Source organism: Gossypium hirsutum, chromosome A06, assembly GCF_007990345.1.
Source record: "Gossypium hirsutum isolate 1008001.06 chromosome A06, Gossypium_hirsutum_v2.1, whole genome shotgun sequence".
In the NCBI taxonomy this organism is placed as follows: Eukaryota; Viridiplantae; Streptophyta; class Magnoliopsida; order Malvales; family Malvaceae; genus Gossypium; species Gossypium hirsutum.
In genome coordinates this window covers 3,594,225-3,621,683 of record NC_053429.1, presented here as the reverse complement: position 1 = coordinate 3,621,683, position 27,459 = coordinate 3,594,225, and the positions used below count along the sequence as shown (strand labels likewise).

General features: G+C 33.8%; 3 protein-coding genes, 1 long non-coding RNA gene and 2 pseudogenes across 4 annotated transcripts; 4 read left to right on the top strand and 2 right to left on the bottom strand.

Moving 5' to 3' along the window:
- The first annotated feature begins 1,059 nt into the window (after positions 1 to 1,059).
- LOC107944549 (uncharacterized) lies at positions 1,060 to 3,839 on the top strand. Its single transcript, XM_016878364.1, has 5 exons — positions 1,060 to 1,511; positions 1,731 to 2,100; positions 2,394 to 2,462; positions 2,544 to 2,796; positions 2,848 to 3,839. The coding sequence occupies exons 1-5, from the start codon at positions 1,060 to 1,062 to the stop codon at positions 3,837 to 3,839; spliced, it is 2,136 nt and encodes a 711-aa protein (XP_016733853.1).
- A 1,928-nt stretch (positions 3,840 to 5,767) lies between these two features.
- On the bottom strand, positions 5,768 to 7,483 carry LOC107959780 (uncharacterized). The gene is made up of 2 exons (XR_001700928.2): positions 7,314 to 7,483; positions 5,768 to 6,999 (listed from the first exon to the last, which is right to left on the bottom strand). It is a non-coding gene; the product is annotated as an uncharacterized lncRNA (long non-coding RNA).
- A 7,379-nt stretch (positions 7,484 to 14,862) lies between these two features.
- On the top strand, positions 14,863 to 17,419 carry LOC121230303 (putative pentatricopeptide repeat-containing protein At5g52630; annotated as a pseudogene).
- Positions 17,420 to 17,506: 87 nt separating this feature from the next.
- Positions 17,507 to 21,796, bottom strand: LOC121230304 (CBL-interacting serine/threonine-protein kinase 8). Its single transcript, XM_041114874.1, has 14 exons — positions 21,248 to 21,796; positions 20,966 to 21,028; positions 20,802 to 20,873; positions 20,606 to 20,713; positions 20,446 to 20,520; positions 20,283 to 20,336; positions 20,050 to 20,175; positions 19,809 to 19,898; positions 19,191 to 19,322; positions 18,901 to 19,020; positions 18,489 to 18,605; positions 18,226 to 18,282; positions 18,056 to 18,130; positions 17,507 to 17,970 (listed from the first exon to the last, which is right to left on the bottom strand). The coding sequence occupies exons 1-14, from the start codon at positions 21,404 to 21,406 to the stop codon at positions 17,869 to 17,871; spliced, it is 1,350 nt and encodes a 449-aa protein (XP_040970808.1). The 5' UTR covers positions 21,407 to 21,796; the 3' UTR covers positions 17,507 to 17,868.
- Positions 21,797 to 23,767: 1,971 nt separating this feature from the next.
- LOC107944923 (60S ribosomal protein L29-1-like) lies at positions 23,768 to 24,336 on the top strand (annotated as a pseudogene).
- A 335-nt stretch (positions 24,337 to 24,671) lies between these two features.
- Positions 24,672 to 25,841, top strand: LOC121230692 (calcineurin subunit B-like). The gene is made up of 5 exons (XM_041115908.1): positions 24,672 to 24,723; positions 24,813 to 24,892; positions 24,969 to 25,074; positions 25,331 to 25,536; positions 25,746 to 25,841. The coding sequence occupies exons 1-5, from the start codon at positions 24,672 to 24,674 to the stop codon at positions 25,839 to 25,841; spliced, it is 540 nt and encodes a 179-aa protein (XP_040971842.1).
- Positions 25,842 to 27,459: the final 1,618 nt, after the last annotated feature.

The following is a 27,459-nucleotide window of genomic DNA, read 5'->3' as shown; positions in this document are numbered from 1 at the left end:
GTGATAATTATTTCGAAGCCTAGAGTTAGTGAAGTAGAAGCAAGAATTACACCAAGAGTTATAATCTAGAAGCCAACAGCTTCCCCTTATAAAGATAGCCATAGGGTCTTGGAATTATAACTGTAGTATAGCAGTTTCAAAGAAGGAGGGTTCGATTAACACGCCAAACATAGAAGCCGAACCAACAAAAGGGAAACTCGTCATGTTTAGGCATGAAGCAGAGAGATCAGAACCACTAGTTAATGATCCAGTAATGGAAAAGGAAGCCAATGAGTTCTTGAAGTTCCTAAAACACAGCGAGTATAATGTTGTGGAACAACTACACCAACAACCGGATCACATATCGGTATTAGCTCTGCTGTTAAATTCGGAGGTCCACCGCAACGCATTAATGAAAGTGTTGAACGAAACCTATGTTGCGGATGACATTTCAGTTAACAAATTGGATCGTCTCGTCAGCAACATAAGCGCTGACAATTTCATCTCCTTCAGCGATGATGAGATACCACCAGGGGGTAGGGGGTCTATTAAGGCTTTACATGTCACTACACATTGCAAGGGGTATACGCTACCCGGAGTACTAGTTGATAATGGGTCCGCATTGAACGTGTTTCAGTGGGCTACATTAAACCGTTTACCTATAGACAGTTCTCATATGAAGACGTGTCAGAACATAGTAAGAGCATTTGATGGCACAGAAAGGAAAGTAATGGGAATGATAGAAGTACCTCTTCAGATTGGCCCAAACACGTACGAGGTAGATTTCCTCGTGATGGATATTAAGCCTTCCTATAACTGTCTATTAGGAAGACCTTGGATTCATTCAGCTGGGGCAGTGTCATCCTCGCTGCATCAGAAGCTAAAGATGGTTACTGAGGGTCGGCTAATAACAAAAATGCGGAGGAGGACATTATTGCGTCAGTTACCAGTGATACACCCTACATAGAGAATGACAACGAAGCAGTTGAATGTTCATTTCAATCATTAGAGTTTGTAAACGCAACGTTTATAGCTGAAGGAAACAGGATTCCGATACCTAGGATATCAAGGGCTACGAAAATGAGCCTGCAGTTGACAGTTAGGAAAGGTGCGTTACCTGGCAGAGGACTCGGGAAGCACCTTCGTGGAAAAGTTAGAGTGCCAGTCTTGGTTGGCAAGTGGGATCGCTTCGGTTTGAGATTCAGGCCAGATGCAAGCCAAGTGAAGAAGGAGTTTGAAAGGAAACAAGAACAGCGGAGAGCGAGATTGAGAGGGACAGAAGTCAGGTGGGAACCGATGAACTTCCCCTACATTTCCCAAACATTTGTATCTAGAGGGTTTATTCATTCCATACAGTATAAGGTGAAAGAAGGAATAACTGAAGATGCTAGGGGAATTTGGAGCATCAATGCCATATTTGAAGAGGAAGCAATGGAAAGAAATTTATCAGGCATTTGCCCGTATGAGCCTGGGAGTGTTTTGAATAACTGGACTGTAGAAGAAATTCCTGTAATCTTTAGAGATAACACAGAGTAATATTCAAAACCCACTTGTTGTCTTCTAGCCTAGGGACAATAAGAATCTTTTGTGAAATAGGCTCATGTTTAAACATTATTATTTCAATAAAAATGCATTTTCATATATCGGTTCGAGCAATTATTCTTTCTTCCTTTTCATTTTATACATAATCATACCATACAGAGGAATTATTCATTTCGTTTTCTTTTGGTATTCTCTTATACTCATAATAGGCCCCCGGATGTCAACGTCATGAGTAATGCTGATACGAGCCCGGAATCTCATTTTGAGCAAGACATGCACTTTGAGGGATTTCAAGATTTTGAAGAGGACGAAGATCGTGGTTTATCTCCCGATTTGTTAAGGATGGTGGAGCGAGAAGATGAACAGATCCTGCCACACAAAGAGACTACTGAGATTGTGGCCCTGGAAGAGGGGAAGGAAGTTAAAATTGGCACTTGCGTTAACGAGAAAACAAGACAGAACCTCATTGAGCTGTTGCAAGAATTCAAGGACGTCTTTGCATGGTCATACCAGGATATGCCTGGTTTAAGTACCGATATCGCAGTGCACCGTGTCCCTACAAAAAAGGAGTACAAGCCAGTTCAGCAGAAGCTCCGAAGGATGAGACCCGATGTAGCAATGAAAATAAAAGAAGAAGTCAAGAATCAGTTTAATGCCGGATTCCTACAAGTGGTCAATTATTTAGAATGGGTAGCCAACGTCGTCCCTGTCCCTAAGAAAGATGGAAAGTACGGATGTGTGTAGATTACAGAGATTTAAACAAGGCCAGCCCAAAGGATAACTTTCCATTGCCTCACATAGACACTCTAGTGGATAATACGGCAGGTTATTCACTGTTCTCCTTCATGGATGGGTTCTCCGGGTACAATCAGATCAAGATGCATCCTGAGGACATGAAAAAAACCACATTCATAACTTTATGGGGAACGTTTTGCTACAAGGTGATGCCCTTCGGGCTGAAAAATGCAGGAGCCACATACCAAAGAGCCATGGTAACCTTGTTCCATGACATGATGCACAAGGAAATTGAGGTCTACGTTGACGACATGATTGCAAAATCCCGAACTGAAGAGGAGCATGTGCGAGTGTTGAGGAAATTGTTCCTGAGGTTGAGAAAATTCCAATTAAAGCTCAATCCGTCAAAATGCACCTTCGGAGCTAGGTCTGGAAAGTTACTTGGCTTCGTAGTCAGTGAGAAGGGAATAGAAGTCGACCCTGATAAAGTTAAGGCTATACAGGGGTTGCCTCTGCCACGAACTCAGAAAGAAGTTCGAGGTTTTCTAAGGAGACTAAACTACATCGCATGATTTATTTCGCAACTGACAGAGAAGTGCGACCCCATATTCCGTCTTCTGAAAAAGCACAATCCTGGGGTATGGGATGATGAATGCCAAAAAACCTTTGAAAAGGTTAAACAATATTTGTCTAGTCTCCCAGTGCTAACACCACCAAGCCTTGGTAGACCATTGATACTATACTTAACAGTATTTGATAATTCGATGGGGTGTGTGCTCGGCCAACACGATGAGACTGGGAGAAAAGAAAGAGCGATATATTACCTCAGTAAAAAATTTACTGAGTGTGAAATGAGGTATCCACCAATTGAGAAGCTATGTTGTGCTTTGGTGTGGACAACACGAAGGTTGAGGCAATACATGTTGTACCATACAACTTGGGTAATCTCAAAGCTAGACCCTCTCAAATACATGATGGAGTCAACCACTTTAAATGGAAGGATGGCCCGGTGGCAGATTCTGCTCTCCGAATTTGACATAGTCTATGTAAACCAAAAAGCTGTGAATGGGAGTGCAATAACAGATTTCCTAGTCAGTAGAGCTTTGGAGGATTATGAACCTTTGAATTTCAATTTCCCCAATGAAGATCTAATGTATGTAGCAATCGCTGAAGGGGACATGCCTGAAAATCATTCCTGGAAATTAAATTTTGACGGAGCATCAAATGCCGTTGGAAATGGAGTTAGGGCAGTACTAATATCCCCAAATGGAGATCATTATCCGTTCACTTGCAAGCTGGATTTTGACTGCACAAATAACATGACAGAATACGATGCATGTATCATGGGAATTCGGGCAGCTATAGACCGCGAAATCAAAGTATTAGAAGTGTACGGAGACTCTGCATTGGTAATTTATCAACTTAAAGGCGAGTGGGAAACGAGAGATCCCAAATTGATCAGTTACCGAAAGTTAATCCTGGAGTTAATTGAAAAGTTTGATGATATTACCTTTCATTACCTCCCGCGAATCGAGAATCAGATGGCTGACGCCTTGGCTACACTGGCTTCCATGTCAAAGTAAATGAACAGGAGGATATGAAGCCAATTCAGATGAGTATTTGTGAGGCCTCAGCTCACTGCTGTAATGTTGATGAAGAGGAAGAAGAAGAGGGAGATGATCATTCTTGGTATCATGATATCTTACAATATGTGAAGAGCCGTGCGTACCTAGATAAAGCAACCAAAAATGATAAAAGAACATTGAGGAGGTTAGCTAGTGACAATGTCCTAGACGGTGAGGTCCTATATAAGAAGAGAAAGGATCAGGTGTTGTTAAGATGTGTTGACGCTGTTGAGGCAAAAAAATTCTAGAGGAAGTCCATGATGGTGTCTGTGGGACACATGCCAATGGTTTCACAATGGCTCAACAAATCATGAGATTCGGATATTACTGGTCTACAATGGAAGGAGATTGCATCAATTACGCTAAGAAATGCCATAAGTGTCAAATTTATGGAGACAAGATCCATGTGCCTCATTCACCCCTCCATGTTATGACTTCCCCATGGTCATTCTCAATGTGGGGCATAGACGTTATTGGGCCAATTTCGCCAAAAGCTTCCAACGGATATCGATTTATTTTTGTGGTTATTGGCTACTTTACCAAATGGGTAGAGGCTACTTCGTACGCCAATGTCACAAAGTCGGCGGTCAGCAAGTTCCTGAAGAAGGAGATCATATGTCGTTATGGTATGCCAGAAAGAATCGTATCCGACAACGCATTGAATCTGAACAACAGCGCAATAGCAGAAGTCTGTAGTTGGTTCAACATTAAACATCACAACTCATCACCATACCGCCCGAAAATGAATGGGGCGGTTGAGGCAGCTAATAAGAATATCAAGAAGATTGTGGGGAAGATGGCGGAGACTTACAAAGATTGGCATGAAAAGCTCCCATTTGCCCTTTATGCTTATCGGACATCTGTCAGAACTTCTACCGGGGCAACACCTTTCTCATTAGTTTATGGGATGGAGGCAGTTTTACCTATTGAGGTCGAAATCCCTTCTCTCCGAGTTTTATCAGAGTTGAAGTTAGACGAAGCAGAATGAATGCAATCTCGTTACGATCAACTAAACTTGATTGAAGAGAAGAGGCTAAAGGCTATTCGTCATGGCCAAATGTACCAGAGGAGAATGATGCGAGCCTACAACAAAAAAGTTCGCCCTAGGGTGTTCAATGAGGGAGACTTAGTGTTGAAAAAGATTCTCCCTATGCAAAAAGATTTCAGAGGGAAATAGATGCCAAATTGGGAAGGACCCTATGTGGTAAAAAAAGCTTTCTCTGGAGGGGCATTGATACTAGCAGAGATGGATGGCAAGAGCTTGCCTAACCCGATAAATTCGGATTCTGTCAAAAGATATTTTGCTTGAAGCACTCGAGGTGAAAACCCGTAAAGGGCGCCAAAAAAAACAAAGAAAAAGGAGAGGCCAAGGTGAAAACTCGTAAAAGGCGCATTGAGACCAAAGGGGTTTTGAGTTGAAAACCCGCAAAGGGAATTCAAATTTCGATCCAAATTGGGGCAAGCGGCAATCTCACTATACTTGAATCGACAAAGAGGGGATAAGCTACATCTTGGGGCATCAACAAAATGCTATAGATCCTTTGAGAGCATGCCAAGTTTAAAAAGGTCCTCGAGGAGTTCGTACAGAGAAGCTCAAACTGCGAAATCTGGGGGACCTATTCTGTTCCTTTTCATCTGTTTTTGTATCTCAAGCAATGACTGCTTTCTTTGTTGATACATCTTTCGCAAATTCTGACTCGAATAAATTTCAGTTCTACCTATCATTATAATATTTTTCGAGTATTTTTATTGAAATAATAATTAATGAACTAATGATGCTCTCAAAAGAAGGTTTTGCATATTACCCTGAAAGGTTTCTAAACAGTACGAGAACCTGAAACAGGACGATTATTTAGAACTCACCAAGCTTAAAAGGGCTAGAAATGTGTGAGAAATAAGGAATTAATTGCATCTCCAAGTCCTCTTCTACTGAGCTGAACAAGAAGGCATATGTCAGGGATGTTACCTTAGTAAACGACGAGCGATGACAACCCAAAAATTAAAAATGGATCATTCTCATGACATTTTGCATTTTGTGCATTTAACATCCATAATACATGTAGTTAGGAACATTTGGTTCACATTAATCATGGCATAAGCATGTCACTCTGCTACAGATGGATTCCCCAGTGGACAATGTAGCAAGATTACAGATATCATCAGTCTTATCTTCACTGAGCAGGAGTGAAGCAGGTTAAATATAGCAGATCTTATCTTCGCTGAGCAGGAGCGGAGCAGATCAAATTTTGGTGAATCTTATCTCCACGTACCGGCGATGGAGCAGATTCCAATCATCAGCCTTATCTTCACTGAGCAGGAGTGAAGCAGGCTATAAACCAGATCTTATCTTCATTGAGCAAGAGTGAAGCAGATCGAATTTTGATGAATCTTATCTCCACGTACCGGCGATGAAGCAGATTCCAATCATCAGCCTTGTCTTCACTGAGTAGGAGTGGAGCAGGCTAAATACCAGATCTTATATTCACTGAGCAGAAGTGAAGCAGATCGAATTTTGATGAATCTTATCTCCACGTACCGGCGATGGAGCAGATTCCAATCACCAGCCTTATCTTCACTGAGCAGGAGTGGAGCAGGCTATATACTAGATCTTATCTTCATTGAGCAGGAGTGAAGCAGATCAAATTTTGGCGAGTCTTATCTCTATATATCGGCAATGGAGTAGATTTCAGCCACCAGCCTTATCTTCATTGAGCAGGAGTGAAGTAGGCTAAACATACAGATCTTATCTTTACTGAGCAGGAGTAAAGCAGATCAAATTACAGTAGATCACATATCCGTGAAGCAGCAACGGAGCGTTTTGAAACAATAAGGCGCGGTGGGTTGCGGCAAGGAAGACAAGACTCAGCTGGCCCAGGCAAATTTGGCCCTTCTAAAATCTTTGCTCTGTTCTCGTTACACGACAATGAGCAAAGAGGGGCAGCTGTAGGACCAAATTCATGCCATGATCCAATACAAGAAAAATAGGCACAAAAATAGACCCAAACAAGGCCCAAACGAACAGAGACTCAAAGTTGTTGCATGAGTCCTCGCGCCGCACGCCTCTCACCAGCGTCCCACTCCGCGACGCCTCTCGATTCCGAAATTTTCGCAGCTATATCTTCAACAGAAAACAACAAGAAGCATAGTAACAAGAGGAGACTTGTTTTTCCCTTATTTTATTTCTAGGCTATAAAAAGCCATTGAAAATACGGTATAAATGAGAGTTTTTTTTTCGGGGGAATCAAGAGAAATACAGAGAAATATACCAGATTTCTGAGTAAACTTTTAATACCATCCAATAGAATCAAAGGTGATTATAGTTTTTTTTTCAAGGTTTTTAGCCTTTGTTGTGCATCTACATTTTTTTCCTTTCTTTTTTTCCTTATTTTGAAAATAATCAAACAAAGTTTTAAAAGAGAAAGGAGGGCTTACCTGGTCTTGATCCGTGAACCGGCGGTGGGGTGGAGGTGCGTGGCACCGATGATCCTCCAGGTGGCGCAAGCTAGGTTGAATTCCTAGCAAAGAAAAATGGAAAGGAAGCAGGGAAGAAGAAGCATTCTGCTTCTTTTTGTTTGAAAAACAATGGGAATAAGAAATAAAATGGGTCCTACAGAACCATTCAATAGCTTTTAAAGTGGCGGGGCCCACGTGTTTTGCCCTTAAGGGGTCAATTTGTGCATCAGGTCATTGTACATTTTCTTGCTGCCCAAATCTGCTTCACTTTTATTTTGAATTTCACCCAGCAATTTTGTGCAACTTTTAATTTGGTCCATATTAAATGCTAGGTTCAGAAATTTGGGTAAATTACATTTTTAAACCCCCTTGTTCCACGCGCCCTTCAATGAGGTCCTCCTTTCCCCTTTTATTTGTGCTTTATCCTAGAACTTCCGTTTTGATCTCAATTAAGCCCTATTTTGCTTATTTTAAACACTTTTATCACAAAATTAAATTCTTTTGGTACTATTATTATTAATCTATTGCTATTTTATTTAACTATTTTAGGTTATTTTCCTATTATTTATTGTATTATTTTTTACACTATTATTTATTATACTTATTATATCATTTTCGTTATTTTTTTCTTCCATTTAATTTAGTCAATTTGAGTTATGTTTCACATTATTATATTATTTATTTATTTTTATATTTGTTATATGCTTTGTATACATTTTTTTAAGTAAAACTAATTATTTTATGTATAACTTGTCATTATATGTATTACATTATTTGGCGTATCATTTTTTTTCTTTTGCTAATAATCATTTTTTCCTGTGTTATTTCTTTTTATATATGTATTTTATAATAATTTTAAATATAGTTTATTATACTTATTATATTTTATTCATCATATTTTATTTATTTTTTTTCCTACCGTTTACTACTATTATTTTACTATCATTATTTATAATTTTTATATGCATATATTCTTCGTTAAAGTTTTTTTTATAATTTTTAATAAACCTACTTTATTATTTTATTATTTTTGTATACCATAGTTTTTTTCATTGATTTTTTTATATACTAAATTATTATTATTTATTTTTTTTCGCCTTCTTTGTTTGTTTTGAATATCAAAATATCCCTTTATCGGTTCACTCTCAAAATTTTTCAAAACATAGGCAATGTTCGATATTTAAAGAATTCAAAGGATCGTGCCCTAACGTACTGGGTTTCGCTTTCTTGGTCTGCTTTGAATGTCCGAATACCCTCTTAAAGCTAAAAACGCACGTTTTAAAGGCAAGATCACATCTGAGGGTCAAAAAAATTGTGTCCTAACGTACTGGATGTAATGTTTTACCTCAAGGTGAGATGGTCTTTAATACACATTTGACTTACCTAAATGTTTTAAAAGCCAATAAAAGGAGGATCGCGTTTTGAACTCTGTCCAAATCTTTAATTTTCGACATTGAGACACTAAATAATCAATCAAGTACCAATTTTGGGCGTGTCGAGGGTGCTAATCCTTCCTCGTACGTAACTGACTCCCGAACCAAATTTTTATTTTCGCAGACCAAAATCGTCGTTTTGAAAAATTTATTTATTTATTAAAAACGACCGTGTTTTGAGGTGAACCAATCACACCCTATTAAAAACGATTGGTGGCGACTCCCAACTTTTCATTTTCAAAGTCAATTTCCCGTTTTCAAAAAATGGTTTCGACAATCGGAATTGCAACTTTGTGATGTTAAGATACTTGATAAATTTAGTGAAATTTATACATACTATGTTTTGCATCATGTTCATGTTTATTACATCGGCAATCAGTATCATAATTATTGATAGAAGGATAATAGAGGCCCTTCTACTAAGAGTCAAATTGCATTTCACCCTATCTACTAAAAAAGGGTAAATTAGTCCATATTTGTTAGATCAAAGAGTAAATTGATCATTCTGTTAAAAAAATTATTCAGTTCTACTATTAAAAACTAGTCTAGGTATGCCAACTTGAGGTATACGTGACATGCCATGTGTAATTGTATGATTATTTCATCAACTACATCGGTTTTTAACTGTAAAAATGAATGAAATTTTTAACAAAAATGACCAATTTGCATTTTAATCTAAACACACATAATTTAATTTATCTATTTTTTGAATAAAAGAGTATAATACAATTTAACTCTTATTCTATGATTCTTCTTGCAAAACTTCCCATTAAGTGCAAATGAGTGAATATTATGAAACTATAATTATATTTTATCTTTTGGGACGCTGTATATATATAAATTGCACTCTCATTGAATTCCAGGGGCATTTTTCCTTTTTGTGTGCTTATAAATGTTTCTCTTTTACCATGCTCTAACTTGTAAAATTCATTAAAGAAGAGTTTTACTCTACCCATTTCCAAAACCCCATTGTTTTTTGTCTAGCGAAATCTGTGTGCAAGTTCCCTTAAATAACAGGCATGTCAGTTACTTCCCTGAGTGAGGCCAAAGGGCATTAAACAAGGGAAATGATAAGGATGAATATGTGAGATATGTCATGGTTATAGCATGGGGTAGTAGTTTAATAACGGGACAAATGTACAAGGGTGACTGGACGTGTGTAGGACAAAATGACAGGTATCCAAGGATTAACCAGATGAAGAAGGCAGCTTTGTACGCCCTTCAATCACGTGGTTTAAGGGCCATTACTTAATGCAACTGATTATCCACCCATGTTTTTTTCCCCAATGTTTGGATGCTTGGATAAAGAAAAGGAAGTAAAATAGAAATGGTTAAAAAAGATAGTAAATTATGTGTATAAATAATAATTGTTATCAAAATACGGTAAAAGTATTATGGAGATTTTTGTATTAGGACTCGAATTATATTTTTTCTCTTTTATTCAATAAATGGGTAAATTAATTATTATATGTTAAATCAAAGAGTAAATTGATCTTTCTATTAAAAATTTTATCTATTTTTACTGTTAAAAATTAATCATCATACAGCAGTAGGAAGTATAAGTGGCATGCCATGTCATTGTTTGATTATTCTATTAGTCACTCTAATTTTTAACAGTATAAATAGATAAAATTATTAACCGAAAGAATCAATTTACTCTTTTATTTAACGTACAAAAACTAATGTCTTATTTTTTTTAATAAAGGAGGCAAAATACTAATTACCTTTTAATATAAGAGCCTCCATGATGCTTATACTACATGAATAATTATTTGATATATTAATATCGGAGTTTTTGAATTTCATAAAGAATCATATTCATGTGTTCTTAATTGATATATAACTGTTTTTTTTTTTAAATTTTGCTTTAGAGGCAACTTATACATTACTCACAGAAGTAAATTATTACCGACATATGTATGTATCAACACACGCCACAAGCAAACAATCCCTATAACGTCTTTGGTCAATTCTTTTAGGAGTTAAATTACTTTTATTTTGTTAGTATACTTTTTTTTTTTGTTAGTGTACTAATAACTCGTATATTTTATTTGGATAATAAAATAAAAAAAATGTTGAAATATTTTTTTTCAAATATACCCTTTCACAAAATGTTAATATAAAATGTGAAAAAGACAAATATAAATATTTTTATTTATCCAAATTGAAGTAAACAAAAATCAAACAATTTAAGAGAAATTTCCTTGCTCCTTTACCTTAATCCAAACTCCAAGGATAAGGCTAATGGCATCAGCCATGTCTTAGAGGAAATTCTCACTTTAAAAAGCTTCCAATTTTTAATGTCCTTTCCGAGCTGTTTTGTTTTGTTTTTCCTAATCAAAATGTAAAAAAGAAAAGAAAAAACCAGAAAGAAAAACTTAATAAAGATTGATGGGAATCTCATAGGCGTAGCTATGATCATTTAAAACATGACTCTAACATCCAATTTACGGTTTCTTTTTGTTTGTTTGTTTGTTTTATAGAGTTGTTTTGTTGTTAGAAGAAACTCAAACTATATACAGCTCTACAGACAAGAACGTATCAAATGGTGCAAATTTATTACAACATCAATGTATAACATTTCCTTTTTGGCAAAAATGAATGACGACAAGTTATTCTTTCTTAACACTCTCTCTCTCTCTCTGACCCTAGATTCCTTGTTTGCATTGTTTCTCCCTCTCACTTGCACTTTTTTTGGGCTAAATTATGATATAAGTCACCGTACTTTTAAAATTTTTTTGAATTAAATCTTTGTAATTTTATTTTCAAGAGATTTATCTCTTTATTTTGAATCTAGATTTAACTGTTAATAATTTTTTTTTGTTAAATTTAGATTATTACAAGTTATTTTTAAATTGTATGGCTAACAAGTGAAATTTTTTTAAAATTTTAAAATGTCACGTTAATAAATATAGTAAAAAATAATTTAATAGTATTAATAGTTGCACCTTATATTTAAAATTTGAAAATTAAAAATTAAAAAGTAAATAAATTAAATTTTTGAAAATAAAAATACAAGGACTAAATTCTAATTTTTTTGAAAAGTACAGAAACTTGTTACATATTTTAACCCATTTTTTTTTTCCTTTTTCCTTTATTATTTGTTCTCATAAAACCCAAAAGGAGAACAACTTTTTCCTATATACTGATTCATTTGTGGTACCAATGCCCTTCGTCTCCACCACACACTAAAAAACTAGAGACCCCAAATCCCCTTTCATAAACAAAAAAAGGAACATTTTTGCTTTCTTCATCGTTTAGAATCAATAAAGTTGCTTTTAAAAAGGGTTCAAAAACCATGGAGAGAAGTTCATCATCACTATCACCAAATGAAGAACAGTTGCTTTCTTGTTGGGGTCGTCTCAAGCTAAAGCTTCCTTGGACGAAGAGGAAAATAAGGAGTTTGGGGCATAGCATAACAGCAGCTTTTAGGGCAAAGCGACCCAGACCTGTTGGTGGCTTTAAGTATGACCCTTTAAGCTATGCTCAAAACTTTGATGATGGCTATGGTGATGATGACCCAGAGGGTGCTCTTTATCATGGATTTTCTTCTAGATATGCTGCTCCTTCATCAAGATCAGTTACAGACAAGTGAAAATGGCTTTGGAGGTGAAGCACTGAAGATTTTTCATGTTTTTGCTGTATGTGTATAGTGCTTTAGATTAATGGTTTTATGAACTTTTTATATGCAGAAAAGGAAAAAATATATATAGAAACATGATATTTTTCATAGTTCCTTTTCTTTTTGTTTTCATTTCTTATCGAGAAAAGTGTTAATAAAGGGAAAAAGATGTTGAAAACTTTTCAAATGAATCTAATACAGTGAACATGTTTCTTGCATGGTCAATGTGAAATATAAGGTAGCAGCAGTAGGCATATATAGCATGATAGGTTTCAACTGTGAAAGCACAAGCTCCATGGATGAACCAGTTGAGAGCAAAGTATAGTTTGATAATAAAAGGGATGAAAAAGATACTTTTGGGTGGAACTAAGCAGACCCCAGGTAACAGCCTGGAACATGTTCATGGACTGTGTTTGGACACTGTGGTGAGCAGCAGCCACCATGCTACTGTAAGGTTGATTGTTTCGGCTATTTATTACAGTTCTCTTATAGGCTCTTATTGTTGAAGACAAAATCGAAGGGATTAGCAAATAAAGTACTAACCTTATACGAAGGGTCATGTTTTGTTTTTGTGTCTGTATTTTTTTGTTTTTGTTTCTGTTTCCATTACCCTTTTTCTTTTTGTAAAATAACACCACCTAGTGTTCTCTATTATAATAACAACAACAATGATAATATTTAAAATAAAAATATTTTAATAATTTAATAATTGATTTGGAATATAAGGTCACATCAATTTAGTAAAATTTTTTATATATTTTTAAAAAAGAAAATGATATCATCAACTATCTATAATTTTTCCTAACTCGTAAGCAGGAGATAATCAATACATTCAAATTCACGTCATTTTGTATTGACAACAATATTAGTATCAACAACGGAACTAAGCATCAATTGATTAATTTTTTATTATAAAAATAATTTTATAATTGGTAGATTACGAGAAATTTATAATTTACTATATTATGAAAAATCTAAAATAAAAAATAATTATGTAATAATTATATTTATAAAAAGTAATTTAAAAATATTTAAGATGTTAAAATCTGTAATATCTTTAAGTGTTTATATTTTTATATAAAATATATAAAAAGATGAAATAATTTTAAAATAAAATAATTTATTTTATAAAATAAGACTAATTCCTAATTAACTTACAATAGCAATTATATAAAAATATATATGGGTAGATACATTTGGGGAGTTATAGTGTTAAGCCATATAGGGCAATAATTTTTTACACCTTTTTGAAAGAAAAAGTTATATTTATGCTTTTGATTTGACATATAGGTGGGGATTTGCTGTTTATTAGATATTAAAAATATTTATTAATATATATTTACATAATTAAAATTAAATATAAAATTATTATTAATTATTATGAAATAATAATTTGATTTGGACTGGCTTAATTACAAAAAACACTTTCTTCGAGGTCAACATGACGGTTTCGACCTTCAACAGGTAGTCACATGTAAAACACAATGAGTTTAGTTAAAGGGAAAAGGAAAAAGCAAAAAATAAAAATAAAAAAGCAAATTGTGAGCTATTATTAGCATTTTGTAAACCTACTTTAGAGAACAACATACCCTTTTTCTTTATTGGGCAAAAAGACCGGGAAAGAAATTTGAAGAAATGTTTTTTTTTTTAAATTGAATTTTTAAAATTTTAATTTTGGTTGAATTCATTTAATTAAATTTTATTATTAGTCGTTTATAACGAGTAAAGTTATAAATTTAGAGTGAGATACGATACGATATATTTAACTTATTTTTTATCTCACGTTACAATATCATTATAATATCTAATATTACCGCCACCACTATTTCTATATTAACTGCAAATAAATTCATTGCCCATCCAAATCCAACCTTCATAAATGTTTTTTAATTGTATCATTACATTATTAGTTCCTATACTTTTTAAAATTTTAAATTTTAATCTTGACATAAATAACAACAATTAAGTTAATTAACTAGTATAAGAAATGTGGCATAACATTATACATATAATAATGTTTTTAATATTAGATTTTAGAAATAATAAAATTTAATTTAATAAATTCAAAAATTATTATTTAGTCAGGTTAAAATTTTAAAATTAAAAAAAATTACAGGATTAAAAATAACCAAATAAAAAAAATTATTTTATTAAATTCATTTGTGTAATATTTTGAAATAAAAATATACTCACTTAACATGTATAAAAAAATATTACAATGAATATTAATTTTAACAAAATTAATAATTAAATTTACATTTTTTTTAATTAGAAATATAAAAAGACTAATTTTCTGAAATAAAAATTTTAATTTTTTTGGACTAAATTTCATTGAAGGAAGAATATTTTATTTAAAGAGTTATGGAGTAGAAATGTTGATTGGAGGTCCGCTATTTGCCTCACACTTATCCCACACAAACGTAGATAGGAATTAGGATAACGTAACAGGTGATGTACAATAGGTCCATAACTCTTTTAACAAAATGCGTCTTCATTTTATTCATAACATTTATACTATCTGTCCCACCTTTCTCTATGGCTTCTTTCCCTTCATTTGCTAGCACCGGCACTCTCAAGCTCGAACCAGACTCCACAAAGCACTCCACTGTTTCTCTTTTAACACGTAAGGTATTCAAAGCAACACAAGTTCTGTTTTCTCTTTCCTGGGTATTTAAAATTCTCAATTTTCAATATAAGTTTACAAGAAATGGGTTTTGATATTTATATGCATTGATGCTAAGTTGCATATTGATTTTCTCAGAGTCCAAGCATATCTTATCCCAAGAGTCAAACATCTACCCCATCAGAGTCTCTGAACTTCCAAGAATCACTATCAGTCATAACAGATGGTTCAAAGATTGAAACATCTTGTTATGTCCCTCTTTTGCAAGAATGTATTGAGAGGACTTCGTTTTCGGGGGCTCAAAATTTTCATTCTCATATCATCAAGACTGGAACTCATCAAGATGTGTTTGTAATGACATTCCTTGTCAATGTTTATGCCAAATGTGGATCCATGGAAAATGCTCAAAAAGTTTTAACAAGTTACCTAGAAGAAATGTTGTTGCTTGGACAACTTTGATGACAGGCTATGTTCATAATGATCAATCAGATGTTGCCATTTCTGTTTTCCAAGAGATGCTCGAATTCGGGTCTTTTCCGACGAATTATACTCTGGGAATTGCTTTAAATGCATGTTCTGCAATAAACTCGGTTGAATTAGGGAAACAAATCCATGGATACAGTATTAAATACCATATTGATCACGACACAAGTGTTGGGAACTCACTTTGTAGCTTATACTCCAAATTTGCAAACTTGGATTCTGCTATTAAGGCTTTTCTAAAGATTGGTGAAAAGAATGTAGTTTCATGGACTGCTGTAATTTGTGCTTGTGGAGATCATAGTAAAGCTCTAAAGGGATTGAGATTCTTCACTGAGATGCTTGCTGATAATGTTGAGCCTAATGAATTCACTTTGACAAGTGTTTTGAGTATGTGTTGTACAATGCTATCTTTGAGCTTTGGGGTACAAGTTCATTGTTTAAGCATTAAGCTTGGATATGAACCAAACCTCAGAATAAGGAACTCTATCATGTATTTGTATCTCAGATGTGGGCGGTTCGGTGAAGCACTTCGGCTGTTCAATGGTATGGAAGACATGAGTTTGGTTACGATGAATTCGATAATTGCTGGCTATGGTGAAATGATGGAACTAGCAAAGGATGATCTTTCAGCTTACTGTAATGGAACCGAGGCTCTCAACGTTTTCTCGAAATTGAATAACTCCGGATTCAAACCGGATATATATTCCTTCTCGAGTATTTTAACTGTATGTAGTAAGATGTTTGCTTTAGAACAAGGGGAGCAGGTTCATGCTCAGACACTTAAAACTGGGCATCTGTCTGATATGATAGTGGGAACTGCATTGGTTAATATGTATAACAAATGTGGAAGCATTGAGAGAGCAAGCAAAGCTTTTCGGGAGATGTCTGCTAGAACATTGATATCATGGACTTCAATGATTGCTGCTTTTGCACAAAATGGGCAAACTCAACAAGCACTGCAACTATTTGAGGATATGAGACTGATGGGAGTAAGACCGAACCAGGTAACCTTTGTCGGTGTTTTATCGGCTTGTGCTCATGCCGGTATGCTAAATGAAGCACTCGGGTATTTCGAGACGATGCAAAAGGATTTTAAGATCAAGCCTGTTATGGACCATTATTCATGCTTAATTGACATGTTTGTGAGGTTGGGATTATTAAACGAAGCTTTTGTTATGATCAAGAAGATGGATTTTCCTCCCAATGAGTCTATATGGTCTCTATTGCTTGCAGGATGCAAAAGAGATGGCAAGACTGAATTGGGCTTCTATGTTGCTGAAAAGTTACTCGAACTGAAGCCGAAAAATACCGAGACTTGTCTCTTGCTGTTAAATATGTACAAATCCGCAGACAGATGGGAAGATGTATCGAAAGTACAGGAACTGATGAAAGAGAAGAGACTTAAAAAGTTAATGGATTGGAGCTGGATTAGTATTCATGACAAGGTCTATTCATTCAAACCCGACGAGAGGCAAGCGTACGGAGCTGAGATGTATGACTACTTGGATCAATTACTTGATAAAGCAAAGAGTCTTGTTGGATATCAATCACTTGAAAGTTTTGAGTTACTCGAAGTAGAAGAAGAAGAGGGGAAAACATTACCTTCAAATGTTCAACATAGTGAGAAATTGGCTGTAGCATTTGGGTTATTGAACATGCCTAATGCTGCACCAATACGAATCATTAAGAATATAAGCATGTGCAGGGGTTGCCATAATTTTATGAAGGCTATTTCTTCACTTAATGCAAGGGAAATCATCGTTAGGGATAGCAAACGGCTCCATAAATTTGTGAATGGGCAGTGTTCTTGTGGGGATTATGGGGGTTTACTTTGATGAGTTAGGGCAGCTTCTCATCATTCCATTTTTTTACCCCTCAGTGTACGAAGGTTGAATTAATGACATTTCATGCAAATTCTTTTGTCTATGATATTCATGAATATTCCAAAGGGTAAACTAAACTAGGTAATTCTGATTCCGATACGAACATAACAATGAATATACCAAAAGCATGAATTATTAACGGGTCAAAATTTTATAAATATATAACATCTTACACACAAATTACAATACAAACTCCAAGACAAAGAGATTTCCAGGTAAAGCCAACTCTAAAATGTCAAAGTCTGTGTACTTCGTGGACTAGTATTTTTACAACAGATGGCATTTACTGAAGGAAACAAGCTATGAATCAAAAACAAGAGAGCTTTACAAACACCATCCATCCAAAAGGTATAAATAAAAACTATAGTTTCCTATTTCTCATGGGGCAAAGAGAGGAGTTTGGTGGGCCAAGTCGGTCGTACCGTTGACCTCAAGGTTGTAATACAACATAAATGCCATTGAAATACTGGCAATGTTGTGGGATGACAGGTCAACGTCTTTTACTCCTAGATTTGGTGATCCTAGTTTTGCTTGATTCATTTGGTGGTTTCCATATTATCTCCTCGAGGTTGCTATAAAATGCCTGGTAAAACTGCGCGACAAAGATGGATTGTTTATGTTGGAATCCAAAACTAAAGAAAACAAACTTGACATGTGATTGAAACGAGGGAACTAACCTTTAGGTATTCTCCGGCATCACCAGCTGCTTTTTGCATATCTACCATTAAAAATGTGGGAGCAACCTCGAAAACCTTCAAAAAGTACAATCCGAATGGCAAAAGGAAAAGGAAATTAGTAGTAGACTAAATTAAAAGGTTGGTGTGGAATCAGCAGGAGTTGAACCTACTTCGAGGATAACTGACAAATGAGAATTCTTATTAGCTGAAAGACCTTCAACTCTCATCTGAAACACATAATCATAGTTTAGATGACAATGGAAAAACTATGGGAAACAGTTTTCTCCACTCAAAACTGATGAAATAACTGGTAAACAAAGAGAATAAATCGTTGTGAAGGAACAAGAGGAACTTGTTAATGCTAGACTGAAAATACAAATTTAAATGAAGAACAAATCTGGTAAAAGCAATGCTAATAGCTTGATTTACATACCTTATAATTACGAATATGTGTCTTATAGCCCATTGATTGAGCAACAACTTCCATGCTAGAAAGAACCACCCTTGCTGGCTTTTGTGAAACAAATCGTGTCTGGTACTTCATATTGTCCTGACAGAAAGGATAATATGTTCATTTAACTTAATATTAAACACATACAGTTGACTGCCTCGCAGAAACATATACTGAAGGCTAAAACCAAGAAATTGCCATATATGATTTCCAGCAATGACTTCCAGGTGAAACTAATGCTCATAAACAGATAGCATTAGAAATCAAAAGGCAAAGAAAAGCCTAGCAGCTTTTCTGATCATGCTTTTTGGTTGGAAAACCTAGGAGCACATAATTGATACCTTCAAAAATGGTGAAGAGGTAATTATAAAACAATTTATTAAAAGAACTCTACCTTCCCACGGTCAAAAAGCGTTGCAAGGTTCAAGCCTTGAGAAAGAATGATCAAGTCAAATGCATTAAGACTTAAAGGACCCATATCCTCATTTCCTGAAGGCTCATTACCCCTTTCTTCCTATAGCAATATAATATTAATAATTAAGAGTTAGAAATTAATCACAAGAACGGACTCAAACAAACAAATAAACCCAATTCAGACACAAACATAATGAAACTTTGTTTAAGTTATTTATACAAAAACCAAACTATAATTTTATAGCATATTAAGCTTAAGTTGTTAAATACCTTATCAACCTCTGGATCATCAAAAACAGCATTTACTTCATCCAAGTTAATATCTTCATACTCAAGAAGTCTGACAGGAACATAGCCCTTGTTAAACCACTCATCGCTCCTGATTTGCTCAATTGTAATACGCTGTGCACAAAGAGATGGGAGATTTCTTACTACCAAGCAAAATGAAACATTGAAAACAAACTAAATTTACTAAAAACACTTAGCCAAAAAAAAAAAAAAGGTATACCATATAATTGGTGCACTTAGTTTCAAATATGAGACCAGAATCCTTCATGGTTGCACTGGTTATAAGTTATGCAAAGTAAAGAGTCAAAGCAATCCATATAGAAACATGAGTTTATGGCAGTCAGCACGAGGCTATCAGAACACCAAGAACCAATTAAATAATGACTCCTTTAAGCCATCAGAAAGGAGATAGTATTCTTGTGGTTCATTAGCTTGCATATTTCTATCTCAACTTCTACTAGATTAGGTTGATCATTTCTGTTTTAGGGTGCATTCCAGGATGCCTTGAATCCACATCATCAATTTCTACATCCTCGTGACACATTGCAATAATATCATGCAGATAAAAGAGTTCAAATTTGTTGGACAACAAGTACTTACAGTTTGAGGATTTGGGTCTAGAATTCTATGAATCAAGGATTTCGCGCCCACAGGAAACCAAGAAGGGCAAGAAAAGTCTGCTCTCTCAATCTGCAGATCAAAAGAAAATGTAAATGGCAAAAACAGCAGCTATAAAGTAGTGACTACTTAGAATGAATTTTTTTTGGCAATTATGTCCTGAATCCAGAAGGAAAGTTAAACACAATAATGATAAACTAGTACACATGAAAACAATTCACACCTTACTGTAGAGAGTGGTGAGATCAAGCTCGTCAAATGGAAGATAACCTGCCATCAAAACATAAAGGATGACCCCACAAGACCAAACATCTGCCACAGCACCATCATATCCCTTGTGACTTAGCACCTATAAAAGAGATTATATACTGATTTAAGATGTATGCAACAGCACAAAATAGACCATTAAATTAAGGAGCATTCATCACAAAAGCTAACTACTCTTGTGACTACTACCTCTGGTGCCACATAGTTTGGAGTTCCACAAGTTGTCCGGAGGAGGCTAACTCCCTAAACGTAAATATCACCAAATAAAAACCCATGTGATTATACTACTGTTAACCTATGTTATTGACAAGGGAGGAACACAGAAAGGTTCACCCTTCATTTAATTTCTTACTTGTTCCGGCAACGCGCTAAGGCCAAAATCTGAAATCTTTAAATTTCCTAGGGAGTCAAGTAAAAGATTTTCAGGCTGCATATAGAAGCAAACAATTGTCAGAAATTATGAAATCAAACAAATAGAAAAATTACATTCTAGATTCTACCAAAAAGAACACCTTCAAATCTCTGTGGTAGACTCCCTTACTATGGCAATATTCCACACCATCAATTAGCTGTTGGAAGAATCTTCTAGCTTCCGCTTCACTAAGACGACCTTTATGAACCTGCATGAATACCATCACTCTTTAGTACTCACGGAAACGAAAAGACCCTATAGTACAAACGAAATTGGTTTTGATTTACGATACTTACTATTTTATCAAATAATTCACCACCGGTAATGAACTCCAAGATTATATAAATCTTAGTTCGGCTTGCTATGACCTTAACAAATAAAAAAATTTCCATTTTTAGAAACACACCAAGCATGCAAATTATGGAATTTCATACTCTAATAATACTTCTAAGTTACTTACCTCGTGCAAACGAACAACGTAAGGATGTCTAACAAGCTTCATTATAGATATCTCCCTTTTGATCTGCATTAATTAATAGACATAAAAGAATTCAAACTTTTAGATCATACTGAAGCATGATTACTAGAGCTGATTAAGCAATGAAAACTTACCAAATTCACCTTTAATTCAATAAAAACACATATAAAATAAGATTAAACAAAAACTATCCTTTGTATCAAATTAAAGAACTTTCTCATAAAATTTCTCGGTAAAATATATAAAGAAAAGTGAAAATTTGACCTGATCAACCATCTTGTGTTTAATAATGGTGCTACGATCGAGGACTTTCATGGCAACGCTTTCGCCGGTCTCCGTATTTTGGGCGAACTTAACCTTAGCGAAGGTTCCTTCTCCTATAGTTCTTCCAATCTCATACTTCCCTACTTTTCTCACCACCATCGTTGATTTTCTTCCGATTTTCTCAGTCTTAGCATTCCACTTTCTCTCTCGCCAAACAAAGAAAAGAAAAGAAAAAGATCAAAAGATAAAAGCGAAGAGCTTTTCGGTCCAGAAGCAGATATTCAAAACCAAAGCGTGTTAGTGGAAATCTCTTAGCTTTTTTGGAATTTAAAATTGCTACCACTTCCTGATAAATTAAATAATTATAGTATTATTACAGTACAAAAAATGCAGGACAGAAATAAAAATAAAAATAATTCTGAATACAGTTTTTTTTTTTTTTGAGAAAGAGAAATCTCAATAAAAAAATGTACGGCCACTAAAATATAGGTAGAATTTTAATAAACGGCGAAAGAACTTAGGAACAAATGGAGGCCGGAGGGATTTTAGGTTTTGACCGTTTGGTGGAGAGAGGGGGTAATTTTTATTTGGTTTAAGGGTAAGTTCCACTTAAGGCCACTAAACTATTAGTAAATTTATGTTTTGGTCATTCAACTTTAAAAATTACAAAATAGTCATTGAACTATTCAAAAGCTTTCATTTAAATCACCAAACAATTTGAAAGTTTTTATTTAAGTCACTGAACTGTTAAGTTTTCTTTTTTAAAAAGTTCGGCTAGCGAGCTCCAAAAGATTATTTGACGACTGGTACAGTTGATCGGTTCCCATCGATGAGTAGAAGAACATACCTTAAATCCAAGTTGATCTGACAGTCGGTGTTAAAGATCGAAGAAGAAAGTTTTTTGAAATTTGATTTGTAAATTCATGACGTTTAAAGTTGCTTAATATAAAAAATGAATTATAGAACAGAAGGGGAATGAGAGTTTTCGATTAGTGTAGGCAGTGCGGATAATGAATTCCATACAACAACGATTTTAACATCTCAAAGATTTAAATGGAAACTTTTGTATAGTACAGTGACTATTTTGTAACTTTTTAAAGTTGAATGATAAAAAATGTAAACTTACTATTAGTTTAGTGGCCTTACCTTAAATTTAATTGGGTTAAATATCAAAGCTATACATAAACTTTGATTAAATGTGCAATTTGATGCATGAAATTTAATTTTGTGCAATTATACACATTAAACTTTGATTTTGGTTCAAATGTGTAGATAAACTTTTAGTTTTTATTTAATTTTACACATTTAAAGAAATGAACATATCAAATTGTTTTTATATTAGATAAGAATAATTATTTGTGGTACGTAAGCATCAAATGATATATCGATAATAATGTTAAGGGCATGTGAAAATTGAATCAAATAAAAAATAAAAAATGCCATGTATAAAATTGCACAAAATAAAAGTTCTTGTGTAACATTGCACATTAAACCAAAATTCATGTGAAAAATTGAGATTTGTCCCAATTTAATTCCTCCAATTTTATTAGCAAAAGGGATAAAATAATATTTAGTCCTTAAATTTGATAACTTTTACATTGTGATCTTTAATTTTTTGGTCCATTGTAGTATCGGAACTTGACAATTTTTTTTTCAATTTGGTCCATTAACTTGAATTTTGTTAAAGTATGATGATGTGACATTCTAAAATTATACAACGTTATTACCAGGGCATTTTATAAATTAATTTTTTTTATAAACTTTAAATTTTCATGTGATGACATGAGGTAATTTTAGAGTATCATGTTATTACTCACGAATAGAATATTAGAATCCAAGTTCAATGGCTAAACTGAAAAAAGTTGTCAAATTCCAAGACTAATTGGCAAAAAAATGTTCAAAAACCTTGAGAAAAGTTGTCAAGTTTAGAGACCAAATGTTGTTTTATTTTTTTCAAAAATATTTGTTCATTTACTTGTTTGATTTAAAATAAAAGTCGGATTGAAATATTTTACAGTTCAATATTTAGATATGTAATTTAAAAATTGATCTATAATTGATAACACGTATTCAAATTTAATAAAACTCAATTAGTACTGTTATTAATTGGGTTTTAATTTTTAAATTAGATATGTAAAGAGATTAACACCATGTTTGGTTGGGTGTATTGGCATAGCCATTACACCCCTATTCTGTGGGCCCCACTTAATCCCATTTTAATCCTTTGTTTGGTTCAGTGTATTGACTAATACGGGTCTATTACATTACAGACCAAATCCTCAAAATCCACCGATTTCTAATCCCTTCCTTTTGCTCAGTTTAGGTCCTGCTTTAGTTTTATACCCTGTTTTACCCTCCCAATCGACGCTTCCCCTTTCCATCTTCTGTTTTTTTCCTTCTAGCTTGGGGTTTCTACAGATTTGCTCCCTCTGTCTCTCTAATATTTTTTACAACACAATTCTTTCAAAGCCCTAATCAGAGCCGCATCTTCTTCTTAGACTCAGGTTTTTGCTTTTAACTTCCATCGGTTTTCCTTCAAAGAATCGATCATTTGTTTACAGATCAAATTAACATTGTTTGTTCATTTTGTTAGTGTTTTTGGATTTGAATTCGGGGTGAACAGAAATGGCGAAGTCAAAGAACCACACTGCCCACAACCAATCTTACAAGGCTCACAAGAATGGCATCAATAAACCCAAGAGGCACCGCCACACTTCCACCAAAGGGGTATCTTTTTTAAATCTTCTAATCGAATTTTCAGTTAGTCTTCATTTAAAAATAAATAAAAACGGTTCTTTCCTTGTGGACATTTATAGATGGATTCCAAGTTCTTGAGGAACTAGAGGTATGCAAGGAAGCTCAACAAGAAAAGCGGTGAGTCTGCCACTGAAGAAGAGCAAATTTTTAATGGCAAAAGATCTAGCTTTGATTAGTGTTTTCTAATTGTTATTTTTCCCCTCGGTGGAATTGAGTGTTCGTTTACTATAATCACCTTAGTTGAAATGTTATTTTGGGATTGTTGAATCTCATTTTCAAAAGAGATTTGAAGCTGTGAGCTTATTAATATTAAGAACATGTTTTGAGCTTAATTTTCTTTTTCTTTCTCTTTTCTTAATATGTTTAAGTATTAGTTAATTAATTTTTGAGCTGTGGTTGATGATGATACATGGTTTGAGAGATGGTTTTATCATTTTTATTTTTTTAAATTTGAGAGGTTCATGGTTTGATGCTTCGTATTGGGGCTTGTTAAGTTATGTGATGATTCATTTTTCTTGAATTACATGTGTATCAGATGTGCATCGATGTCCAGCTAACATAGTCATTAAGCATTATTATCTAAGTAAAGTATTTGGAAATAAAGACAAGAATTGTTGATAATTCTGTCTCAGGATTAGGTTTTTAGTGGTAAGGTTTAGGGTAGGCCATGAATCAGGACAGTTCCATGCTCATGGATTCTATAGCTTATTTTGAGAGTGGTCAGAGTTTCATATTTTTGGCACAATGAATCGGAATTATTAATCTCATTTATGACTTGCTTACTTTCAAGAGTTCACTTGTGTTTCAGTCCTTAGGCAGAATTTGTATGTAGGAACTGTTTGTGGGTTGACTTGCCACCTTGATGAGGATCTCTATTATGGGACTTGGGTGTAACTAAATGTTTCTGATAGCAGGAAGATGTGTATGAAGAACATGGGTTTAGGTAGTTGTTCTGGTTTCTCAGGGTGTTGTATATTCTGAGTTTTGCTATGATTCAACTGATTCCTTGGTGGTAGATTTTGGTCAGGGGATTCTGAAGTTTGGATTGTGGTTTTATCTGTCAATCTCGAGTGAGGATCTTTAGCTAATTGTTCCGAGTGCTGAGAGTAATCTACTGCAGTAGTCTCTGTCGATCTCGAGCGATGATCTTTAGCTAATCACGGTTATATGCTTGCTTGTTATATGCTTGTTATGTTATGTTGCTTGCTTGTTATATGATTTTTGGAAAATCAAATAATGATGATTATTTGATATATTCATTTACTTGCAAATTGCAGTACAAAATGCAATACAAAATGGGTCTTTTCTGTTTATGGTTCATTTGAGGTTTCAATGTTTATGGAGAATTCATAGCTGCAACAGTTCACCCTAATAAACTAGAGCGTGAGGAGCATCTCGTTGTTGCATTCCGATACTTTGATAAGGATGGAAGTGGGTATATTACAGTTGATGAGCTTCAACAAGCTTGTGTTGAGCATAACATGACAGATGTTTTACTCGAGGATATAATCAGAGAAGTTGATCAAGATAGTGTAAGCCATATTCTCGAGCTAGCTCATTTGCTTCATCGATTTTTATAGTTATTCTCTTATATGATTGAGAGTAAATGGTAATAGCAGGGTACAATGTCTAAGAACATTTGCAGGTCCTCGATCCTCATTGCACTTCTTTTATCAGTTGGAATAGGTCTTCTTTTTATCCTTTGATCGATGATTTAAGTTTTGATTTTCTGCTTCTACAGGATGGAAGAATCGATTATGGTGAATTTGTTGCTATGGTACTAATTTTCAGTTTGTTGGCAGATTGTACAGCAGATCCAGAATATGATGACTCATGACAAAAGCGATCGGGAAACGGTTTTGGTTCGTCGCATGCTCCAGGACGAGTTACTTGATGTTGTTTGTTTGAAGCATTAGAGAGATGCTGTTGGTTAATGGAATGCCATAGGTTTTGTAAAACTTTGAGGAGTGTGGAACTGTTAAAGTTATTCAAAATTAACAAGCTCAATATAAAGCAACAAATTTATATTAGATTCGCAGAATATACTTGCTGCATAAATGCCTTTGATTTCCATAAGTTCATATTTAAAGTTGGAATTTATAAATGTTTCAATGAGTATATGCTGCCACAGTTTATAGGATCTTAGAGAAATGTAATTTTCACTAACACAAATTACTCTTCTTTGCGGCTTAATTTAACTTTTAACACTAGTAATTTGCCACTAAATTTATTTCTTTTTACAAAATATTTAGAAAAAATATTAAATTATATTTAGAAAAATTATATTTAATATTAATTATTTCAAATTATATTTTATAGTATCATATATTATGATTTGAGTAAATTCATATAAGAATATTGATTATTAAGAATTTTATTATAAATTATATATTTTAATTAAAATATATTTAATAATAATTATGTTAAAATATGATTAAATTATTTATTACTGATAATAATAATCTTATTAAAATTTAAATAACAATAACAATAATCATTTACCAAAACAATTTTATGCTAAGGGTATTCTAGTCATTTTAGTTTTTTCCATTATGCTATTACACCTCTATTCCATTCAACCAAACACAAGATTACTATTACGCCTCTATTCCATTACATTCAACCAAACAGTGGATTAGCTATTACACCTTTAATCCAATACACCTCTAATCCCAATACACCTCTAATCCAATACACCTCTAATCCAATACAGCGAACCAAACGCACCCTAAATGTTTTAAATTAAAAGTAGCAAACTAAATTTCTAAAGTTCAAAAGAATATGGGACTGAATAGAAATAAACCTTTTTTTTTGAGTAATTTTAGTTTGACTTAATATATCATTTGGTATTCAATTTCAATATTTTTGTCTAATGTGGTACTTGTGTTATGTTTTTGTCCAATTTGGTACATGTATTTAATAAAATTTATATATTTTAGTACTTAGAAGTAAGTGTGTTAACCCTTTATTGTTTAATACAGGTTTGCGGTCGATTTGATGAAAAATAATCGCTAATATTATTAGGTTTTAATTTTTTTTATGGTTTTGTTAAAATAATAAATTTATTGTTAATTGTAAATTTGTTTAAATTTATGTTTAATTTGTTAAGTACAGATGTGATTTATTTTCGATTTTAGGATTGATCGGATGAAAATTATTTGTTAATATTATTAACTAATTATGAATTTTCATCAAATTAACTCTAAAATCTAAATTAAACATTAAAGATTTAATACGATTATCTTTAAATATCGAAATGTATAATTTTTATCAAATATAAATATAAAAAAAAAAGAAAAAAAAGAAAAGAAAACCATATGTACCACTGCTCAAATACTAAATTATGCCATTCGATGGCCATCAGTTAAGGGCTGAGCTGACTACTGCTTTCCTCTTCTATGGTTGGTGACAGGTCACCTGTTAGACTCAAATTTTGACTCTTTTTTTTTTTTGAA

What these genes read in the sequence shown, in the direction of transcription:
- LOC121230304 (XM_041114874.1), bottom strand. Translation starts at nt 21,406, where the DNA reads ATGGTGGTGAGAAAAGTAGGGAAGTATGAGATTGGAAGAACTATAGGA. An exon ending in GTGAATTATTTGATAAAATA is followed by an intron (nt 20,714 to 20,801) that starts GTAAGTATCGTA and finishes GTATTCATGCAG; the next exon opens with GTTCATAAAGGTCGTCTTAG. An exon ending in CACATATTCGTAATTATAAG is followed by an intron (nt 18,283 to 18,488) that starts GTATGTAAATCA and finishes TATGTGTTTCAG; the next exon opens with ATGAGAGTTGAAGGTCTTTC.
- LOC107944549 (XM_016878364.1), top strand. Translation starts at nt 1,060, where the DNA reads ATGAGCCTGCAGTTGACAGTTAGGAAAGGTGCGTTACCTGGCAGAGGA. An exon ending in CAAAAAAGGAGTACAAGCCA is followed by an intron (nt 2,101 to 2,393) that starts GTTCAGCAGAAG and finishes GGGTACAATCAG; the next exon opens with ATCAAGATGCATCCTGAGGA. An exon ending in GGGGAACGTTTTGCTACAAG is followed by an intron (nt 2,463 to 2,543) that starts GTGATGCCCTTC and finishes ATGATGCACAAG; the next exon opens with GAAATTGAGGTCTACGTTGA.
- LOC121230692 (XM_041115908.1), top strand. Translation starts at nt 24,672, where the DNA reads ATGAATCAGGACAGTTCCATGCTCATGGATTCTATAGCTTATTTTGAG. An exon ending in ATCTCTATTATGGGACTTGG is followed by an intron (nt 24,893 to 24,968) that starts GTGTAACTAAAT and finishes CTGGTTTCTCAG; the next exon opens with GGTGTTGTATATTCTGAGTT. An exon ending in GTTTTATCTGTCAATCTCGA is followed by an intron (nt 25,075 to 25,330) that starts GTGAGGATCTTT and finishes GGTTCATTTGAG; the next exon opens with GTTTCAATGTTTATGGAGAA.